This window comes from Haliotis asinina, chromosome 9 (assembly GCF_037392515.1).
Source record: "Haliotis asinina isolate JCU_RB_2024 chromosome 9, JCU_Hal_asi_v2, whole genome shotgun sequence".
NCBI classification, from domain to species: Eukaryota; Metazoa; Mollusca; class Gastropoda; order Lepetellida; family Haliotidae; genus Haliotis; species Haliotis asinina.
This window is the reverse complement of record NC_090288.1, coordinates 42,650,818-42,673,707: the sequence shown is the minus strand read 5'-3', so window position 1 is coordinate 42,673,707 and position 22,890 is coordinate 42,650,818. Positions and strand designations below refer to the sequence as shown.

Genomic DNA, 22,890 nt, shown 5'->3' with positions numbered 1-22,890 from the left:
CTAAATCACTGCAATCCTCAGTTGCTACGCAAACAACTGGACTTCTCCACACGCCTACTTCAACAGTTGGGATGGATTATCAATTTCGAGAAGTCGCAACTGAAACCAACGCAGGAGTTAACGTTCATTGGGGGGTTGTTCCTGACTCGGCTCAATCTAGTCAGGGTCCCTCCCGATCGATGGCAGAAGATTCTCGCCTTTACGGATCGAGCTCTGTCCCTACCTCTCACCCTCAGAGAATGGCAGTCTCTGTTGGGCTTGTTGACGTCGGCGCAGGACCTCACCCTCAGAGGACGGCTTATGCTGCGCCCACTACAGAGGTTCCTATTACCATTCATTCGAGAGAACGACCTCCAGTCGTCATTTCTTCTACCCCCGCACCTGCATCAGTACCTCAGGTGGTGGACGGTAGAGTGGAACGTCTGCGCCGGTGTTTATTTGACAAACTTCAACCACGACCACGAATTGTTTGTAGACGCATCCCTCTTGGGATGGGGTGCTCATTTGAACGGCCAGACAACCTCAGGGCTGTGGTCAGACGCCGAAAAGGAGTGGCATATCAACAGCCTGGAGATGCAAGCAGTCATCCTAGCGGTTCGCCACTGGCTACCGGTCCTAACAGACTCCAGACTCCTGGTAGCGTCCGACAATTCCACGGTCGTGTGGGTGATTCACAATCAGGGTACAACCAGGTCCAAACAACTTCTGGACCAGATGTTCCTGTTAGCGGATCTGGTAGACAGCAACGGCATCGTGATCGCGGCTCGTCACATTCCCGGCTGCAAAAACATTCTGGCAGACGCCCTGTCGCGCCCCGGCAAACCATCCCCGACGGAGTGGATGCTTCATCCGGACGCATTTCGCCAGATTTGCTGGCAACTCGGGAGACCACTGGTAGATCTTTTTGCCACCAGTTTCAATCACCAGTTACCAACGTACGTATCTCCCGTGCCGGATCCACAGGCGTGGGCAGTCGACGCGATGTCTCTATCATGGGAAGGACTGGACGCATATGCGTTCCCTCCTCCAATTCTTCTCTCGGATGTAATCGCCAAGATCAGACTGACGCAGAACCTCCGACTGCTTTTGGTCGCACCTTGGTGGCCAGCCAGATCGTGGTTTCCCGATCTTCGACGGCTCGCCAGCGGAGACCCTTACAAACTTCCAGAGTGGTTGCATCTGCTTCGACATCCACACAGTCGACAGCTGCATCCGGATCCACGGCGATTCCATCTTCACGCATGGGTCATCTGCAGAGAGCATTAAAGGCTAAGGGCTACTCTGCGCACGTGGCGAACGTTATAGCTCGCGCGCATAGAGTTTCTACCCGTTCTTTATATGACGACAAATGGCGCTCTTTTGAGAATTTTTGCACACGAAGATCTCAAGATCCCATGGCAGCATCTCCTCAGTTTGTGGCACAGTTCCTTCTCTACCTACGGAACTCTAGACATCTCAAAGGCAGTACCTTAGGCACCTATTTGTCAGCTTTGAATTCTGTCCTTGCTATCAAGTCAGATTCACAGATCTCCAAGATACCGGAACTTATTGCGCTTCTCAAAGCTTTCAAGCTGGAAGACCAGAAGACCAAGTTTCGTCCTCCAGCTTGGGATCTTAATGTTGTCCTTCAACATCTCAGAGGGCCGCCGTACGAGCCATTAGAAGAAGCCTCCTTTGAACATCTTTCCAAGAAGACGGTTTTCTTACTATCATTGGCAACAGCGGCTAGAGTCAGCGAGATCCATGCTCTTGACGTTACTCAGATCCGATTTGAACAGTCAAGACACGGACGTGCTCATTTGGGTTTGCTTTGGGATTTTGTGGCTAAGAACCAGCTTCCCGGGCAGCCTAACAGGTTATTCTCCATCCCTCCTTTGTCTACGATCTTGGGTCATCATGACTTGGAGGAGGAGCTGCTATGTCCAGTCAGGGCTCTCAGATGCTATATTAAAAGGTCAGCCTCTAGGAGACGATCCCGCAAAAGGTTATTCATTCCCTTTGCCGTGTCCTGCAAAGGTGAAGTAAACAGAAATACTATTGCCCTCTGGCTCAGATCGACTATCCTGGCGGCCTATGACGACAAGCACCTGCCTCATCCGGTAGCAAGTAACCCGCACGAGATCAGGGCCTTGGCGTCTACGATGGCCCTCCATCGGAACTGCACAGTACCGCAGATCATGGAGGGCTGTTTCTGGAGGTCATCAACTGTCTTCGCATCCCACTACTTGAGGGACTTGGCAGTTGAAGACGTGGAGGGATTACAGTCATTTGGTCCATTGGTGGTTGCTCAGCAACTTACCCGACCATCCGCCCATTAGGTAACTACACTTCTACTTACCTTTGGTCTTAAGATTAACCTCACCCCCAGGGTGCGTCGGTTTTTCTTTGGAGTTCTATTGGGTTGCTCTTTGTCCTGTTCCAGGTATTATCCTGAGACCGTTGACATTGGCTTTCCCGAGTTCTCCTGATGCATGTGCACTGTTTGCTGAGGGATGGTCCTCTGGAGTCCACACCACCATCCATCTGTCGAAGCCATATGCATAAGACCTATGGTAAGGTAAGTTAAAAATTTATTAAAATCTAAATATTTTAGATATTTAAATACTTACCTTACCATAGGGCGGTGACTCCCTCCCAACGCTGGATGCTCCTCCCCACTTTGGACTCTTCGGACCTTCCGGTTGACGGTAAAAGTGAATTTTGGATTCTGCGCTCTCGCGCGAGTGGAGAGATCACGTCACTTCCGTGACTACATTCGTAGATTACATGAGGTAGCCATCGAGGGGATGGCGAATCAACGACTGTCTGATCTCGTTTAGCGAAGCTAGAGGTAATATGCATAAGACCAATGGTAAGGTAAGTATTTAAATATCTAAAATATTTAGATTTTAATAAAATCTAGTGATTTGATTGGCCAATACGTGAACTTTGACATTACTGGTACTACTTTCATCACTCATTCCATTCATGATTTTCATTCAAGTTTTCACACCTATCACCTAATCTCCAGCTTAAATGATGGGTTTGTATCTCATGTGTTTCTTTCATTTCACAGTATGAAACATTTGATGCAGTGAAGAAAGCTCTTGTAGATGAGCGTCCAGGTTCTTTCGAAGACTGTGTCACATGGGCCCGCAATGTCTTTCAGAGAAATTACTACAATCAGATTGCACAGCTGCTCTTTAATTTCCCAGCTGATCAGGTGAGTGGATCTCTTCTTCACTCACTCAACTCAGTAAATCCATTCTGTTGCTTCATGAGGTGTTAAACTACATAAACTGACATGCTTATTTCAACCTGTGTGTTTTTGCACTTTCATGCAGGTGTGCGCAGGTGACAAGAATTGTTATATATCTTGTGTACCATAGCAGCCGTTCTTTCTATTTCCCTTGTCAAATCGCAATTGTACAACTTTATTATTGTGGTATGGGTAGCTTGGTGGTTAAAGCGTTTGCTTGTCATGCCGAACACCTAGGTTCGAATTCCCACATAGGTACAATGTGTGAACCCCATTTCTTGTGTCGCCTGCTGTGATATTGTTGGAATATTGCTAACAAGAGCAAAGAACCTTTCTCGCTGAGTTTTTATACAGTAAAGTTTTCTTTTGTATTATATAAGTAGCCCAGTCAGTTTGTATAGATAAATTGGGAAAATAGCTGGAATGCTGCTAATAAGAAAAAGAAACTTTTTCTCAAGTTTCCATGGCAACAACTCTTCAGTTTGATGATGGCTGTGAAGGTTGTTCCTGGAGCATATCTTTTAAAACAATATTTCTTCGCCAAACCTGTCACTTAGATAGTTATAGTGGTGAATTATTTTGATTTGTTGAATTCCATTACAGAATGAAGGATGACAGACAATGTTGCCTTAAAGATCACATATACTCTAGTGGGGGTACAAATACATAAAGTATTTATTGACATCATCATAAATGAAACCCTGTCATTAAAACTACTCAACAGTTCATTACCGTAAATCAACTTTTTGATAACAGTGCACAATTCTCTCCTGTGAACGAAATTTCAACCAAACAGAGGGGCGCACCTCCATGACGTAATATGAGGTATACCTTTGTGGGTTGCTGTAGTATTCGTGTACATTTCAGGGGATGTATTATCTTGTTTATAGGTTTGTCTGAACCTGCAGTCTTGACAAGTGTTTTGAAAAGTGAAAGCTTTATGTTTTCACAATTTACTGCCATTTAATTTTATCACCTGCTTTGCTTATTTTCTGAGATACAACTTGTTTTCATTTACGATTCTGTCACAATTCCTTGCTGTCATAATAGTGATAAATTGTTCTGTTACAGTGTCCTGCAAAATCTTTTTTGTCATGATTCAAAAACATATTTAGCTATGAGTAGGAAGTAGTGTTGATATTTTAAATTGATGAAAACAAACCATAATCTAATTATTCTCAAACTGAATATAGACTTTGATGCCATGATTTTTCAAAAATGGCAACACCATATGGAAACCTGTGCATGGTGACACCATCAGCCGACACATGGGAGCTTTTGATGGCAACTTAACAATCTGGCATGTCTTTGTTGACGTCGAAAATTCAGCAAATTAACGAGCTTGTTACTCATTTTATCTACAACTAACTCAAAATTGTTCCTCATATGACGTCACTGTGGTTCGCTGCAGTGCTTTGGCGACAGAGTTGCGCAACCTGTCTGTGGTTTTGTTGGCGGGTGAGAGTGAAGCAGACAACTTTTTGGCAACTTTTAATTGCTCAGTATTAATTAACCACACATTTAGAAAAAAAAAAGTTGGTGTTCCGCTTAAGACTAACCACACGTCTTTCATATGTAATGGTTAAAAAGAGTGCAAAAAATGTGACTTTATTCAATCTTTTATGTTGGAATTTTTTAATTGTTATTGCAGTCACTATAAATAGTTTACATTCACAGCAAACAATTATAATTGTTAGCATCTTTGTCCTCTTTTCTTTGATGTCATGATTGTATATCTGATAATTGTTTGTTATGTTCAGGTCACCAGTTCAGGAGCCTTGTTCTGGTCTGGTCACAAGAGGTGTCCGCATCCAATAACATTTGATGCAGAAAACGTAAGTGTCATGTCATATGTTTGTGAATACTTTACTTATACATCGTACTCTCTGCAGATCATACAAGTTAAAGACATTATGATACTGTTGCATGAATATAAGCAGATTGAAGTACTAAAAAAAATTTTAAATATCTTTACAGTAACTGTAGATGTGAAATATTATCCCCTGCCACTAAGTATGAAGGGGATATAGGTTTGAGCGCCGTCCGTCCGAGATGATGGGGACCGATTTTCTGTGAAACCATTATAGATAGGGAAACCAAATTTGGTATGTGTTTTCATGTGAATGCCTCAATGGAATTTGAAAAAAGAAACCATGTTACAATTTGCTAAATGTTGTGGAGTTAAAAAAAATAGGAACACGACTCGGTGGAAGGGGATATTGATGACAATGTTATCTCCATTTACGTACTTATTCATGCAACAAACGTCACGTTTCTTTTTCTTTTCTAACGCATAGATTTTTTTCTTGTTTTTTCTTCTGCGGTGCATAAGATTAATGGTTGGTGAAAGTTTTGTTGTTGAACATCAGTGTTAAGTTGTTGTTATTTTTCATCTTTGTGAAGTATTTATTGATTGTTCTGGAAACACAGCTGACTTTTGTCTTCATAATTGTTGTAGAGTTTACATTTGGACTACATCGTGGCATGTGCAAATCTTCGAGCCGAGATGTATGGCTTGAAACAAGTGCGAGATCGTCAAACCGTCAAGGACCTTGTGTCCAAAGTGGTTGTCCCTGAGTTTAAGCCAAAGAGCGGTGTCAAGATTGATGTTACAGATGCTGAAGCTCAATCAAGGCAGCAGGATGCATTTGGTGAGTTGCACTTTTTAACTGTAAACCATGTCGTTTGTTTCAAGTTGTTTTAGAATCCTGATGCTTGATAATTATACATACTAGTATCTTGTATAGTCAGGAACCAGTCAGAAAGGGGTGGTTACCAAACAATCTCGGGTTTAATTCCGCATATGGCTGGTATATCTTTAATGAAACATTTGAGTGTGCATATTGTTACATCTCTGATGGACAGATGAACATGCAATCTTTGTTACTGTAAACACAGTATTAGAAGATATTTCAGAGTATGTTCTTACTTTCATTCACTAGACAATTAGATTGATGATCATGCTATTGATCACTGGATCATTTTTACAGACCACCACCAAATAGCTGTAATATTATTGAGTGTGTCTTAGAACTAACTTGCTCACTACCTTCATTCACTTGGAGTAAGAATATACTCTGAAATGTTGTGTTCTGCAAATAAAGAAACTGACATCCATTCATCACTTTAAGATGCGGTTCAGAGACACTGTTTTGTTCGTGTATTAGATGTCAGTTCTGTTATATGATACACTTCTGTCACACAGACCAAGACCAGCTGGAAGCCATGGTGAAGGCCCTCCCATCTGCTGATAGTTTCAAGGGGATCAATCTTCTCCCAATTGAATTTGAGAAGGACGATGACACTAACTTCCACATGGACTTCATTGTGGCGGCCTCCAATCTCAGAGCAGAGAACTATGACATCCCCCCAGCTGATAGACACAAGGTGACTTTTTGTACAACGGCTATTGTTATAAAGATTACATCTCGTACAGGTTTTGCGATAGTGAACAAACTTCCATCCTCGAAATCTCCAGGATATACGTTCCGATATCTCTTCACTACACCCTTGATGTATCTACAGCTCTGTCCGATTATTGTATTAATTCCCATAGTTGGCTTTTTACCCAATCTGGTGTCTACACTGGGAAGTTGAGTGTAGCAATCACTTTCGCTTTTTAAATTATCTAACCGATTAGACTTGCCAACACAATTGATGCGGAGTTATTCTGACACGTAGAAGGAGTTCTTGAGTAAGTTTCGGACCAATCAATATGACTGTATGATAACAACTTCGTTTATTATGCCAGTGTAACATTTTGATACTGAGTCTTGTACCATTGTCAACCAGGAATATTAATAAAAGGAATTGTTAGCCATATAATTATTCAGTATATAACTTATAATGGACACTCGAAGAAGTCTTACAGATTTAGCTTAATAGTTATGAATTTGAGGCTCAAGTCGGTCTTGCTTGTTGTCCCTATTTAAAGTATGACATCAAAGTGATTTCTTTTCTTATTTCAGAGCAAACTGATTGCTGGACGAATCATTCCTGCTATTGCAACAACGACAGCCATGGTTGTAGGTCTTGTTGGCCTGGAGCTCTACAAAGTGAGTTACTTTACAAAATAGGCAAATCATGAATGTGTAGGTAACAGTGATAGACTGATGTGATTAACATAAGTGGTTTGTGAAGATCTGGATAAGGCCACAACTGATGGTCAGGCTTGCTGGTTGAGTACAGGTCATTGTATACAGAGGTACATTTTTTACCCAGTTACATTGTTTTACATCATGCTGAATACCCTGGTTCTATTCCCCATATCAGTACAGTGTGCAAAGCGGATGTCTGGTGGCCCCCGTTCTCATAATGCCGAAATATTGAAAGCGGTGTTAAAACAAACTTACCCTATCTATTCACATTCTTTCGTGTCCGTATGCTTGTCGTAAGAGGTGACTAACGGGATCGGGTGGTCAGGCTTGCTGACTTGGTTGGCATATGTCATCGGTTCCCAATTGCACAGATCGATGCTCATGTTGTTGATCACTGGATTGTCTGATCCAGACTCGATTATTTACAGACCGCCACCATATAGCTGTAATATTGCTGAGTGCAGCGTAAAACTAAACTCACTCACTCACTCACTTTAGTGTTCATTATAACAACTGCTGGGTTTATGGGTTAGCCATGTTTTGGGGGTGAATGGGAGGTGGTTTGATAGCATGACTGCATACCCTGAATTGTGGATGGTTACTCATGTTATCCATCACTAGATCGTCTGGTATTGATTTAATTGTTCTCATGATGTTATCCTATGGCTGAAATATTTCTTAGGTCAACATTAGAAAACTACTAAACATGGTTTTGTTGATTCCATTTACAGTGACAGTGGATAAGTATTGATGGATGATGCAATTGTTTTATATTTCAGCTTGCTCAAGGACATAAGAATGTAGAGGTGTTCAAAAATGGATTTGCAAACTTGGCGCTGCCATTCTTTGCTTTCTCTGAACCAATCCTAGCCCCCAAGAACAAGGTATGCATGTAGCTGAAAATCCACAATCTTTGATGGAGAGAACTGACTTTCTGTGTTTGCCATATTTAACATGTTCCAGGACATGCTCTCATCAATTTTTACAGCAGTGGTATAGTAATCTGTATGAGCTTGGAGGGTTGACTGTTGGTAGAGCCATGCATGGCTGCGTTGACCAACAGATGATGAAAGATGGTACTTGTTTTTACCCGGTCTGGTGCTTGGCATTAAGGGAATAAAGCATAGACTCGTGGCATGTCATCTCCCAGCTTGATAAAACCAGTATTAGTCTCTACTGGAACAGACGTCCATGCACATTGCAAGCGGTGTGTATGAATGTGACGTTTATCGCATTTCCCCTCTCCCCAGCAAACTGAAGTGTCTAGTACAGTGTTCTTGATATTAAACAGCAAGGAGGGATAGCCGAGTGGTTCAAGAGTTTGCTTGTCAATCCAGAGACCAATTCATTTCTTCACATGGGTACAGTATGTGAAGGCCGTGATACTTATGGACTAAAGGCAGAGTATGGCTAAACTCCCGCACACTCCTGTTACTGACATGAGTTACTGACCACAATAAGTCACATAGCCTTCATTTATTCTCTGCTGAATGTGATACAACACCTGCTGTTGCTGTATGCTCGTAGCTGACCCACTGTTTCTGTTACAGTACTATGATGTGGAGTTCACCTTGTGGGATCGCTTTGAGGTACAAGGGGAGATGACTCTCAAGGAATTCTTGGCCTACTTTCAGGTAATGCAAATACTGTTCATGATATTATTTCAGTGTGCACTTATGTAGCAATATGGATTAGAAGTAGGTTTTTCATAGAGTATTTTGTAGTTCACACTAACCATTTTGTTCTGTATATGTATTCTGTTGTTAGATGTTCTTCATGATGAATTTATACTGGCTGTTCACATCTTGATCTTTTGAGTGAAGGTTTATGGTTAGAATATGTGATCCATGCTCTTTTTAAAAGTGACGTCTGGATGGCATAGTCACACACTGACTTGGTTGATGCATAGCCCAGATCATAGCTCATGATGATAATCACTTGATCGACTGGTCCAGACTTTTTTTTTCATACAGCTGTATTATTTGGTGTGATACAGATAACATAGATAGAACAATTTTATCATTGGTTGTAGTCTCCAGTTTGAATCTACATATCTGTATTATGATAATCAGATTCAGACATCATGTATACATGGGGTCGGTGGCGTAGTTTAGTGGTTAAAGTGTTCCCTCATGTAGAAGACCTGGATTCAGTTACCTAGATGGGTACAATGTGTAATGCCCAATCAAAAATGCCGTTTAAATCTTGAACGAGAGAACAAGAACAAAATGGATCAAGACATTGTCTAACACCCTGCTAAATTGATAGCATTGTTGACTTACGTGGTAAATTGTTCACATCATCTTGAAGATGTGCATAAATACAAAATGGATGAAAACAGGTGGTGCGCTTGATAGGTTTGACTTGTTATCACAGTATAGATGTGAGGACGTTATCTGATGCATTGTTTGACATGTATATTTATTTGTGTTGTTGTTCCCAGGAGAAGCACAAGCTGGAGATCACCATGTTGTCTCAAGGAGTGTGCATGTTGTACTCATTCTTCATGCAGCCTGCTAAAAGGGAAGAAAGGCTTAATTTACCGTAAGTACTTATGAGGCTATTTGTTGATTACCTTTTTGTGATTTCACCCTACTTTATTATGTAGTGTGTTTGTCAGTTCTCAAGAGTCAGGTTTGATTCCCTAGTTAAGTACACATTGTAGTGTTGACAAGTGGTTTTTGCTTGTCACTGGACAAAACAGTTTTGCCTCGTAACAATGTGTGAGGCCCATTTCTGGTGTGCCCTGCTGGGATATTGCTAGAAGTGGTGTAAAATTAATCTCACTTATCTTGAGTTTGCAGCCTCATTTGCCTGTTTTATGAGGCCACTCAGCTGGATCACATCGTCAGATAGACTGACGTGGTTCATGTGATGTTATCTTTTATCAAATTACAGCCCATGTGTTTGTCTTTATTTTTTGGGATGCCTATTTCTTGTGTTCCTCAAAGGTGGAACATTGCTAAAATTGGCGTCATTGGTCAACACCTGTAACACTGACACACTTTGGAAACATGAAATGAAGAGACTTCACAGAGTGATTCTCAGTAAAGACTACATTTTCCATGTTTGATTTTCATAGAACAATTTCTTGTTAGGAGTATGTTACCTATCTCTTTGCTTTCTGTAGAATCTCTGAGGTAGTGAAGAAAGTGTCCAAGAAGAAGATCCCACCGCATGTGCGTGCCCTGGTGCTTGAAATTTGCTGCAACGATGAGGAGGGTGAAGATGTTGAAGTGCCCTACGTCAAGTACAACCTACCTAGATAAACACATGACCAGCAAGCCTGTTCGCAATCACTCTCACGTCCATCACGTTGCTGTTGCTTCATCTGACAAGCAGATGCCAGGTCAAATCCTAAAAATGCTTAATGTCTAACTTATTCTCAATTTAACCTTTTTAAAATGCCATGCCAGGTTTCCACCACAATTACCATATTGATAGGTTTCAACACTTTTCAGCCTTTGCTTGTAGTGTTGAATCTGGGTCGTCACAAGTTCTAATCACAAAACTAGTTGTGATGGAAATTTAGCAGTTGTTTGAGAAAGGTCGTAAATGTTTGAAAGATGAAGCGACAAAACCATGAAAGCCATTCTGCTGTGTTAATGGAGGGGCTGGAGGCTGTAGTTGCACTTTTACGTCCCATGTAGGCAGTATACATCATAACGGCCTAGTACAGCGAGACAGTATTTTCTTTTTGTAAAAGTCTGTATTCGCATAAGGTGTTCATATTTTAAGATAAGAGTATTTTTGCTTGTCAGAAAAATTTGCTGTGACATCTGAAAAAGATATGAATATTTCAGTGTATACATTTTGATGTTTGTGGACAAAGTGCGCTGATGGATATCTTGTAGTACAACTGCACATTGTATAGCTTTGTACAAAAAGCTTCTAGTATCATTTCACTTTCTCGCCTCTGCCTCACTCCAGATTATTTCATGCAGTGCATGTTAAATATGCACTTATTTATAGTTGAGCAAGTTGTTGCAAAAACTGTATCTTTGGAACACGTAAGATAATCTTGTATGCGTGATATGATGTTTAACTGTCAGATAATTTGGTACTTGTCAATTCCATTTGTTAATAAACTGATGAAATCTACAGCATTGTCTGTGTGTGCAACAATTTTGTGTCTGAACTACAGGGGTTCAAGGATTCTGACTTTAATGTACATGATTGTCAAATCAGGACATATTGTTAGTATTTATTTGGTAAAAGTTTTAACTTTTCCATTTTATCATTGCCTCACACTTCATATAATGTAGAAACATCAACCTGCTCATAAAGCCTCATCCTTTGTTAGTGGCTGAAGTGTTTGCTTGTAATGCCAATGATCTGGGTTCAGTGTGTGAAGCTGATTTCTTGTGTCGTTTATGGTTTCCTTTAATTATCCACTGACCACCTTGGACAATACTGGAATGGGGGTCCACAGATCGACTGAGTTTCCCCTACCCCATTACTTTCCATGTTAAGATTTTGAGGGTAGTGTTCATTTGTAAAGTGTAACGCATAACCTATTCAATGTCTCCTTGTACCACTTTCCGGCAAGCACTGAACTGGTGCTTTTTGCGATGTTTTGCGAGGATTATACATATTACCATGCTCCAATCATTTGCTTTATTGTGTGAAGCTTGAGTGTGAAGTTTGTCATACAAGTGGGAGGGAGTTGAGGTGTATGTGGGGACTACCGGGACTGGGTAGCAGGACTGGGTGACATTCCAGTAGCAGGGGATGTTGCTTATAATATCAGTCACTGGTTTGAGAGAATGCAGTTAACTAACAACCAGTTCAAACGGCAATGGATTACTGTTGTGCTACCTATGTGTTATCACACTTGTGGGTGCAATATTAGTATATTTAAATATAATATATAATAGTATCATTTAAATAGTGGTGGGGTGGTCTGGGTTTGATTCTTCACTGCTGTGATTTTGAGAGGCTTAAAACCCAACTGAAATGGTTCAAGACAGCTTTAATAAATTACTGAACTGTTATCAGTGCGTCTGCTTGTGGAAGAACTCAATCGAAGCAAGTCCTAATCCATGAACATGGATGTAGCTTACTCAGTGCAACCTGGTTTAGGTGTTGTTTGCTGTTTATTACAATAAAACAGACTCTTCAGATTGTACAAAAAAATTTATTATAACAATGACTCTACTACAACACACTGCTGCATCATGACCCGAGTTAACGGGCGGGGTCGCCGAGGTCGAGTTGCACTGCTTGGCGCGACCCCAAGCCAGCCAAGTGACGAGTCACCCCATCCGACCTCGCCCCGAGAGAAGTAACAAAGACAAAGGAGGTGGGCCTGGTAACAGCCCCGCCAAGTATCACTCGAGATGGTCACAGCAGCCAGTCACGAGACAAGACTCGTCTGTTGCCATGACTACTCATCACAATCAAGGGGGGTGGGGGTTAGGGGAGTTGGCAATGTGCCACACCCTTCCCCTGCCCGGGGAACAGACTCACCAGTAGTCTGTTTTAGGGTGTATGAAGTTAGAAGTATGTACAAGGTGGGGGGAGGGGGAGATGGCCTTGACATCACGTAATGGGCGCCACCACCCCAGCATCATGCATTGAGCTACTCTACAATAAGTACCAACACTCCTGCAAAACTACATATGGCAAAGTTCAAACTAGTGGAGAGAAGGGGAGCCATTTGCAGAAGATATCCCATACTAAATCTTCAAACATCCTATATTGCCAAACGCTCAACAAAACATAGCAGCAGCTAAAACGCTTTGGCAATAACTGGAATAAACACAACAGGAACAACAGTATGTTGTTAACAATAATTAAAAAAAAAAAAAGAAACACTGAGTATGTGTAAGTATTCATAAATTGCCAATGGTGTAGTAATTTCTTATAATATATAATATGAGACAGGGAATAGAGATCAGAATGTACACCATGATATTCATATATACACTCTCTCCTACAACACACAGGTCCTGTGGCAAGTAACACCACATATATATAAATTTATATATAGCTCCAAAAACCTCCATACATTAACATCATCCAAGATGAAACAAGAAATGAGGCATGATAACTAAGCACACAAATTCATCATGGATATGCTGTAATGTCTACAAGTGTGCTAGCCCAGTCGACGACAGTGACCGCAAGGTCACCTGCAACATCTACGACACAAATTGGCAGACTTGTTGGTAGGTCTCCTCATCCTGACATCGGCGTCGGCGGCAACTCCCTCCTACACCGGCGGCCTGGGTGCTGACGTGGACGCTGACGCTACTGAGCTCAACGGCAGCAAGCACATCTCGGGGTCTCGCTCGTTAACAAGCCGAATTGTCTGTCGGGACTAACCGGTCATGTTATTAAGGAAGGGTGGGATGGGGTGTTCATTCGTATTAGTAAATGGTAAGGGAAAATAAGTCTAGTCTACGCAGCCATAGGGCAGGTAAAGAAAGTTGCAAGAGTGTTATGTGAAAAATTATCTGAAGATGAAGAAAATCTACTCTAAAATAAAATCGACTCTAGGCATGACAGTGAGAGCGAGCACGAGAGAGGGTACATCCACATAGGCAACAGTCAGGCAGCAGCCCTGGAATGACGGGCATATCATGACAGACATTGACAGACAAGCGGACATTAGGTAAACATGCACGAGCAAGGCATGACAGGATTGGACGCTCACACGTTATTGGAAAGAGGCAAAGAAACACGAAGGGGTGAAGGGGAGGTAATATTGATACAAGCATTGCAACCCTCTACTGCTTCCATCCTTCACAACATAGAAAATAAAACAATATAAATGTCTGTAAAAAAAATGAAATATATCTACAATGAATTGAAAGACTAGGCAAGTACACAGTGCTCTACCCTACAGCCTTCAAGCTATGCTTACTTATCATAAATAAACGAGCATTATGGGCTAGATTTAGATTTTCCATATTACACACTGGTTGAACTAGGAATCTTTATACATGTGACATTTACAATAATTACAGTATCAACATAGAGGAGATAGTGGGAACCTCGCACACGTCTTTCACACAGCGCCCTCGGTTTGCATAAATCTGTTCACACAGAAGGAGGAAGCAGTACAGAGACAGTGAAAAGTGTTAATAGTAAAATTGTAAAATAATTTGGTAGGAAAGCCCTCTTGAGCTACAGACCTTGTGCCTACACACTGCAGCATGAATCAGCTGACAAACAACCTATGAGTCTGCACACGTGATGGAATGGGTAGAAATTTGACCATTGGGCCGGTCACCAATCTGTTCATAAATATATCTTCAACGTCCCTGAGAATGATGACCAGTCACCAAAAGAGCGTTCAGATTATCTCAACGAAAGCCATGTTACATTGTCTAGACACCGATGTATGACATACCAATCATGCTTGCAGTCAATGTGTGTTATCAGTATGCTCTACACGATCTTTCTCAAGAGTTGTCTTTCCTTTGGGAACTCTCCAAAAGAGAAAGCAAGGAAAAGGTGTAGGGATGACAGTAAGTCTGTCCAAGATTTCTTTTGTAACTCTCATGAGTCGGGATGTGAAAAAAGACACAAAAATAAGGGGTTCCTTTGTTCATTCATCGGCATAAGGGATACTTTCGCTTCGCCCAAACCAAGGTGAAGATGGCGATTCGTCCGCCTCAGGCGAACTTGTAAGAGTGGGCTTCTTTGAAACCCCAACTCTTTGGGCCTGAAGAGACTGAAGGCTAATAACAGAGGGCCTGCTACGCTTGTCATAACTGTCCAAGTGAGAATCTAAGTCCATTTGGAAAGCATTTACAACACGAATCTGAAAACAGAAAGAAAAAGCAAAAAATTAAAGATGCCGACATTGGTTTCGTAAACCAATTACTGTGAAACGAAGAAAAGTTCTAACTAGAAGCATAGTGTCGCATGCTGCATAACCACTATGTAAAGAAAGGTGCATTCTGAAGAACTACAAACTACCAAAAGGAAGCAAAAAAGCAGGCAAACCATGCAGCATGCCTGAATAAAATCAAGCAAAAACGTGCTGTACAAGCCACAGAACTTTTTTACGCCAGCAATGAGAGCTAAGGTACTAACTGTGCTTTCTGACTCAACACTTGTGAGGAGTGTTCAATGCCCTTAAAACATTTGTGGTATTAGAATATTCAGATAAAAGGATAGCATGTTAGTTTCCCTTGTTAGTAGATAATGAACATAGCTGATGAAATATGACTAAAATGCAATAGATACATAAGTAAAATGTATACAATTAAACAGGAAAAGTCTTGTCACTTTTCCCTTGTGAGTCAACATTCAGAAACCTTTGACGGTCTGGAAAAGGGTGAAAAAGAGATCAGGGGCTACAGTTTAAGATTCTTACAGGAGCGCGAAGCTCTCAAAATATGATGGGTGTAAGGTGCAGTTATGCCCCTTGACCAAGCAAAGCAGACGTGAGTGGTATGTGGCGGGGTGAGACAAAGGTGGGACAAGTGGGACCGTGACCAATTATAGGTGAGGACACATCCAGATACTAGGTCGGTGACCAATCAGAAGTGCTGTTACATCCATACATGACTTGCGATATTATGGCTCCTCTTCAATGGTTGTCATGGCTGCAGATTTCAGTCTGTTTTCTATACGTCTTCTTGAGTTTTTCAGATTATCTTCCCAGGAGAAATCTCAAGACATTTCATCAGTATCTGGTACCATGAAATATTTTAACATTTCCTCTCAGAAGTCAGACATACTGAGCAGGAAGGATCTCAGCAGAAGTCTGAAATGCAGCCTTGAGAAAAGGTTGACCTTGTTTAGTTCTGGTGAGACAAGGGCTTCCTAAAGTCGGATAACCCATCACCGAAGTTAAACTTGAACCAAAACAATAACAAAATTTAGAAAAAATAACAAAATTCCAGAAGGGAAAAAAGAGAGCTGTATGGTTTCAAGATGCTTCACGGAGCGCAGGCATGACACACAACACTGACTGCATTACACAGAAACCTGCCGAGGATCACTGGGAAAGGCTAGAAACTACTTTCCTGAAGTCAACTTTGGATATAACAAACCCCAAAGACAAATTCAGCTATCAAAAAAATGCAATATCCAAGTGGTGAAATTATTATTTGTGTACAAGGGACAAAAACAAAATTATGGTTAAATCTACTTCTCAGGAGAATATTATATACAAAGTTGACTGAGAAATGACCAATAGTAATTTTAATATTTATTGTTTGATGTTTTGAAAAAGTATTTACCAAGAGATTTTAGTTTTCTTTCTCGTAGTTTCTAGCCCTTATCATTTGTAAATTCCAACCTCATTCAAAACATTTAAAAACTGATTGTATGCTCCATTATTTTAAAGAAACTCAAAAGTCTAATTAGAAAAGTTCTCAAATTGAAATCCTGACAATCCAAATGCAAACACAATGATCAACATTGAATTTTTGAATTTACATCATATTTCTGAGGAAACAGAGTTCAATTTCAGTCAGTGTTTAATCGAAATTGAAAATTCTTGAGGTTGGATACTTTTGGAAATCTCCAATAGTCTGCTTGCCTAATAAACTTGGTCTTGCATTTACAACCATACATGATTTCAACCTAGCATGCACAAAAAACCCAACAACATTTCCTGTATGAAATGAGTTAGTCCAGGCAGGGTTTTTTAAAGTTTTCATGCTTTTGAGATTTTGAATGAAAATGCAATAACAAGGGAGAAAAACATTAAAAGACAAAATCCATGAAAAGTAATTGCAGTGGGCCCACCTATTGAATTTTATGAGAAACATTCTAAGTAATTTGTTACATACTAGTATATGTCCAAGACCAAATTTATCTGTTACCTATATCATCATGAATCATAACCAACTACTCTATCAGATTAAAATTTGTTTATTTCTTAAAAACCATAAATAATTGCATGAACATTTATACTTTAAACGAAAAAGTATTACAAAACCTACACTTGTGAATAACATGTCTTGTCAAAACAGCTTACGACATTCTCGAATCTCTGAGCCTAAAGTCTGCTGTTAGCAGCAGAGAATTTATTAACAATGATATACATTTGTTCAACAGTCAGTGTAATACTACCCATTACATCTGAAAACACACTTTGAAATATCAAAGTGTGTAATATTTATCGGAAACTATGTCAGTGCACGAAACACTGAACACTATCAGACTGTGATGAGAATAGTACATCTTGGAAGCAATGTACAAATGAAGACTTGCAAAGAAAATCTACACCGACGAAAAATACTTCTGTCTATGGATCATAAAATATGATAAATAACAAGCCATAATGATAGAGTTGTGAAACTTCAACTTTCTCAATGGAATAACATCTCTTAACTATATATCACCATCTAGAGGATAACAACCAATATTTGATGGGTGACACTGTGTACAATTGAATGGGCATACGCTAAACAACTTTATACATCAGGTGCATTGTTTCAAACTGTTAGAAAACTCATCACCAAGATCTCATCCTCGTCCCGAATTGTGGCCGAAAATTGGGCAGTTGCTTAACAATTCGGGACAATTTTAAACTCTTCATCTTCACTATTACAAAATCCTGTTTTAACTTGCTGAATTTAGGAGACATCTACTAAACACTGAGAGGCGACAAATACAAACTTCACAAAATGAAAATAAGGAGGGCAATTTTACATTTTTCACTGCCGCCATTATGAAGATCTAACCTGCCAACTAAAGAGTCTTTTCGATGAACTATTGATCTACAAGACTTGGAGTAATGCTACTAAATGAGAATTAGAACTAGATTAATCTGTGAACATGAACTTGCAAACACTCTCCATATATCATCTGCATGTTCCCAGCTCTTCAAGCACACATCCCATTGTGATGAGGCTGAATAATGCAGTCTATCACAAGTTTTACCACCAAATCTGGCCACTGCTTGTTCCAACATCATGAACCTTCTACTGAGACTCAACAACTCTCACTGAGATTACACCAACAGATAATTCTTCCCCCATCACCTACAGCGACAACCACATGGAGAATCTACAGAGCCCGTCGGGAACAGGTTATTTTGAGATTTCACAGAAATTTGTTTTGAAACAAGATCATGTCTCCATCTCACTGAGTTTGTGAAATGAGTGCCATAAACACTTTATTTTAAGGAATGTGAAATTTGAAATGTTTGTCATATTGGGAAAATGTGCTCTTGATTGAAATAGTGATGATTTGTGCCGTGAGAGAAACACAGTTTGCTGGGACTGTTTTTTAGAAGATATCTGAGAAAATGAGACATAACGATTTCATTTTTTCATATTCCACTCTAGAATTAAGCTAAGAAAAAAAAAGAAACAAAATATGAAAAAATAAGGAAACCAAAGAAACCCCCAAAACCACAGCAATAAAAACCCCAAATACCTGCAACTATTCTTTGATCATAATTGTAAAAAATTACTTTAACAATGTTTTTTCCCTTTAAATGAAATATATGGTTAAAAATTTCTGTATAAAAAGTCATACTACAAACTGTACACGAAGACTCCTTAAAAACATACGGAGAATAAAAAAATGATTGTTCACAACTGCCTACAGCAGACAAACAGTATCAAAACCATGAACATTGTCATTTTGTACTTTTATCAAAATTAGAACAAATATGATCTGAAAGAAACAATGAGATTCTGATTTTACCAAAGTGGAGATAAGCTGTTTTGATTTACATCCTCCTCAAATACTGCTACACATTCGCAAACGAGAGAAAAGTATTCTCCTTTGCATCTAAAACACAAATTAATTTGACAAAAAGACACTGGAAAATCCTCTGAGTCATCCAGTCCTTCCCGAAACATATAAATCAGATTACTGAGTATTCAATCTGGGTGTTCATATTGTATATCTTTGGTTAAATTTTCCTGAATCTTTCATTTTAGTTCCCCCGAGTCAGGACATCTTCACGACACATATAATACCTAGAGATGTTGATTGTCATCATTTATGAATTCCTTTTCCAAGTTTATAGATTTGTCTCTTCAAATCATCAATACAAAACTGGAAGATCTACCTTGTCAATGAGCACCTAAGTCAATAGCCTTTGGTACACCCTTGTTCAAAATGGAGGCTAATATACTCTCAACACTCTCACTGCATACTTGCATGGCTGTTGGGTTATATAATACACGGCAGCAGACGATATAATGTCATCAAAATCCACTCAATATGCATCAAATATCATTAGCATTGTGTATCACAGGTCACAGAGAAACACAGCACAAACATCTTGTATTCAATACCATCAGAAATCAAATTATGCAGGCATCTAAGGGAGACAACCCTTATCCAACAACATGCAAAAGTCAGTCAAGACACACAGCATGTGAAAACCACAGTGGCCAGATTCAGTTTCAAGACTACAAGATAAAATATAAACTTGCAATAGTGACTTATGATAATGGGAAAAGAAGCTAAAATTATGCCGAGTCGATGATGAAGATTGGACATGTGATCTGAGAGCCACTATATATGTGTACATAAAAGATGTGTGTCCGTATATTTCGGTATTTACACACGTGACTGAATGTGGAGGTATGCTTGGATGAAATTGTGGAGGTGAGTGGGAATGGTTAGAGAGTCGGATCCTAACGAACCCCCAAGGATGATTACACATAATTACCAGCCAGCAGGGCCGTCCCTTAGGGAGCCGGGCTGCCACATTTACACATCATTAGAACATTTGTGCTATGTACATGGTTACCGAGAGTGCAAAGCTCCTGTACATGATTGAGTTTAACTACATCTATTTCTCGGCATCTACAGGTGAGTTGTGGGTAATGGCATATTCGCCTTTCTGCCTGGCCCGTACAGACAGTCACAAGCAGGCTGGTTTTATTGACAATAAACAACAATAAAAACATGCCAAGTAGAAAATAATCATGGGAAAAAAATATAAAAAACGAGGACTTGAGAAAAACACATATTTAACAAGGTGGCAAATTACATAAAGTTAGTGGGCTGCTTATAGCAGTCGCTAAAGCCGAGACAGGGTGAAAGGTCACAGGTGACACGACACCAGAGTGATGACTACGCTGACGACGACCACCACTATGCAGACGACGATGATGATGCAGCAGAGATGACGACGATGACCACACACACAGGATCTTATTATGTACAGGGGTGAGGGTCCTCCAATCTAGACAGCAGCGGGCAGGCGGGTGGACAGGAGGAGGCAACACGACTGAGGTACACATGGGCAGACGTGAAGTGAGGCTATAGATTGGATAGCAAGACACACAGCTAGCCAATCACAGTGCAGTCTGCTCAGTATTGGGCGCGGTGGCGTGGGAATCCAAGGGACGAGATGATGCTGCCTCAGAGTCGTGGCTACTCAGCATGGAGGAGGACATAGTGGTGGGTGGTTTTTTGGACATCATTCTAAAGTTTTGCAGTGAGTGGTAGCTATGGATTGATGACAAACTACGACTGTCGTAACGAGCATCTAAGCTCATGCGGAAAGCATTAACTACACGTATCTGAAAACAAACCAAAAGAAAACATTGAAAGTATTTCAACACATACACAAAACAGAAACAAGAGGTACAGCAGGGTTAATGGACTACAAACTATAAAACAATGGAGTACCAAGTACTTAGGACAAGTAAGTACACTTGAATTGTGCAGGTCGAGTGAGGTGAAATCAAAGCTTGGTCATGTGACTGTCATGTGACTGGACCAAACCCCAGTGCTAGGAATGTTCCTGCAACACGTGTGAACGTACTAACATACGCAGAAAGAAACACACGCAACCAGGAGACGACGACATCCTACATCATTGCAACAATAATCTCCTGCCCATTGTAACCCTTTGGCATACGTTGTGCTAGACGCACACATACACGGTTTAACAACAACTATAACTTGTTATCACAGTGAATCACTCTGTCACTGCTCAGTCGCCCTGGTGCTTGACAACAGACATCCATGTTAGCTCGTCATGGGCCGACCAGCACAGGTTGACGACGGCAATGACGACACAGTCCCATTTTATGATGTTCAGGCGGTGAGCCATAGAGGGTGGAGCCAGTGAAGGCAGCAGCCACGGCAGCCAATCAGATCGTAGTCTCGTGTCGGGCGCCCACAATGTCAGAGTGACTGAGAGTCTTGGGAGGCGAGGCTTTGTGTGCCGGGTTGGTCGAGGCCATTATAGGGGAGGGCTGTTTAGAGACTAGGGGTACATTCTCGTATGATAGGCTCTTGAGTTTAAAAGGCTGGTCACAGTGAGGCGAAGAATAATCTGGGGACTGGGGGGAGTTGAGGTCGGGAGGAGGGGTACGTAAGAATTTGTCATGATGAGAGTTAACTTCTTCACTGATAGTACGAGGCCCCTGGTGACTACGGGAGCTACGAATGCTGTGTAAACTGTGAAAACTGTGAACGCTACGTTTCTCCTCCAGATCCTCAAGTGTACTCTTAAATGCTCTCACTACTCGCAGCTGTCAACAAAAAAGAATTAACATTTACTTAGGCTGCCAGAGAAACCAGCCAGCAACACAAATTGGCGATGGCGGCGAGAAGGCGGCAAGATTCCCAAGCTCCCACATAACACAACTAAGGATGTATGGATGTATGTATGTAGGTAGGTAGGTAGGTGTGTACCATGAGATCATACACTCAACAAACACACACCCAACCTCAGAAAAAACTCAAAGAGAAAGGATGAAGAGGAAAATTATGATTTCACATATATTGAAGAACTCGGTGACAGTCAATCATTTCTGGCTAAGCTATATTCACCCCAAAGTGTTGTGGATTTTTGAAAAGAATTTCTCAAAATTTGTATTGTTTCTGAATTAGTTCATGTTTAAATATTTAGAATGATGTCCCTGAGGTAAATTTTTACTGAATCTATATTACTATATTACTCGTACTATATTACTATCTTACTATATAATGCTATATTATATAGTGATAACACAAACTTAGGGCTTTCAGGTTAAAAGTAACATATTTGGGGGTCTTATTTTGAATAAATATGATCATACATGGACCATTTCATTATCATTGGGTCAGATACATATAACACTGAGTTTTGAAGTTACATTTCTAAAGAGCACTGAGAATGAAACAAATGACTTGCAAAGAGATGCAACATCTCACATATCTGGGGTTGAACAGTTCAGATTTGGCAAAATGTATGTGATTTCTGAAGTTAATCTAGATATCAAATGGTCCAGTATTTTGTATACTGCCTGTTTCTGGGTCTGCATAAGATATGTCATGAACAGACTGTTAAATATGAACAATGGAACAGAACTGTCTCAAGACTTTGTGGAGATAATGATTTAAAGTTTCTTACATTGACTCACATAATGATGCTGCAAGTTTAATAACCTCATGATTCCAGCTCTGATTCCTATCATGGTGCCCCCTGGCTTTTACTATGACTAAGACAATTTCTGATCTGATTTAGATGAAGCATTTCTGCGAACAATATGCAAATATTTTGAAATATTACCCATAGGTAAGCCAAAGTTAAATATACACTACACTTATCTGGTTTAACAGTATTTCTCTTTGCTACATGAAATAATTGAGAGTGACCGAGAAGAGCTGATGAAGGAAGAGCAA

At 40.5% G+C, this 22,890-nt stretch overlaps 2 protein-coding genes across 9 annotated transcripts in view; one reads left to right on the top strand and one right to left on the bottom strand.

Moving 5' to 3' along the window:
- LOC137295642 (ubiquitin-like modifier-activating enzyme 1) overlaps positions 1–11,436 on the top strand; it is a 32,359-nt gene extending 20,923 nt beyond the window's left edge. For all 3 annotated transcript variants that reach the window (XM_067827100.1, XM_067827102.1, XM_067827101.1), the window contains exons 19-27: positions 3,056–3,202; positions 4,999–5,073; positions 5,697–5,889; positions 6,444–6,625; positions 7,207–7,293; positions 8,115–8,219; positions 8,886–8,969; positions 9,779–9,879; positions 10,466–11,436. In XM_067827100.1, the coding sequence (XP_067683201.1) occupies positions 3,056–3,202; positions 4,999–5,073; positions 5,697–5,889; positions 6,444–6,625; positions 7,207–7,293; positions 8,115–8,219; positions 8,886–8,969; positions 9,779–9,879; positions 10,466–10,604 (1,113 nt within the window). In that variant the 3' untranslated portion in view covers positions 10,605–11,436. The remainder of the gene's footprint in view (positions 1–3,055; positions 3,203–4,998; positions 5,074–5,696; positions 5,890–6,443; positions 6,626–7,206; positions 7,294–8,114; positions 8,220–8,885; positions 8,970–9,778; positions 9,880–10,465) is intronic.
- Positions 11,437–12,458: 1,022 nt separating this feature from the next.
- The window catches only part of LOC137295641 (plasma membrane calcium-transporting ATPase 2-like), a 162,752-nt gene continuing 152,320 nt past the window's right edge, over positions 12,459–22,890 (bottom strand). For 4 of the 6 annotated variants that reach the window (XM_067827094.1, XM_067827099.1, XM_067827095.1 and 1 more), the window contains one exon: positions 17,157–20,795. In XM_067827094.1, coding sequence (XP_067683195.1) covers positions 20,568–20,795 — 228 coding nt within the window. In that variant the 3' untranslated portion in view covers positions 17,157–20,567. Of the gene's footprint in view, positions 13,658–14,789; positions 15,107–17,156; positions 20,796–22,890 lie in introns of those variants that run through there. The other 2 variants (XM_067827097.1, XM_067827098.1) reach the window with 2 other exon arrangements.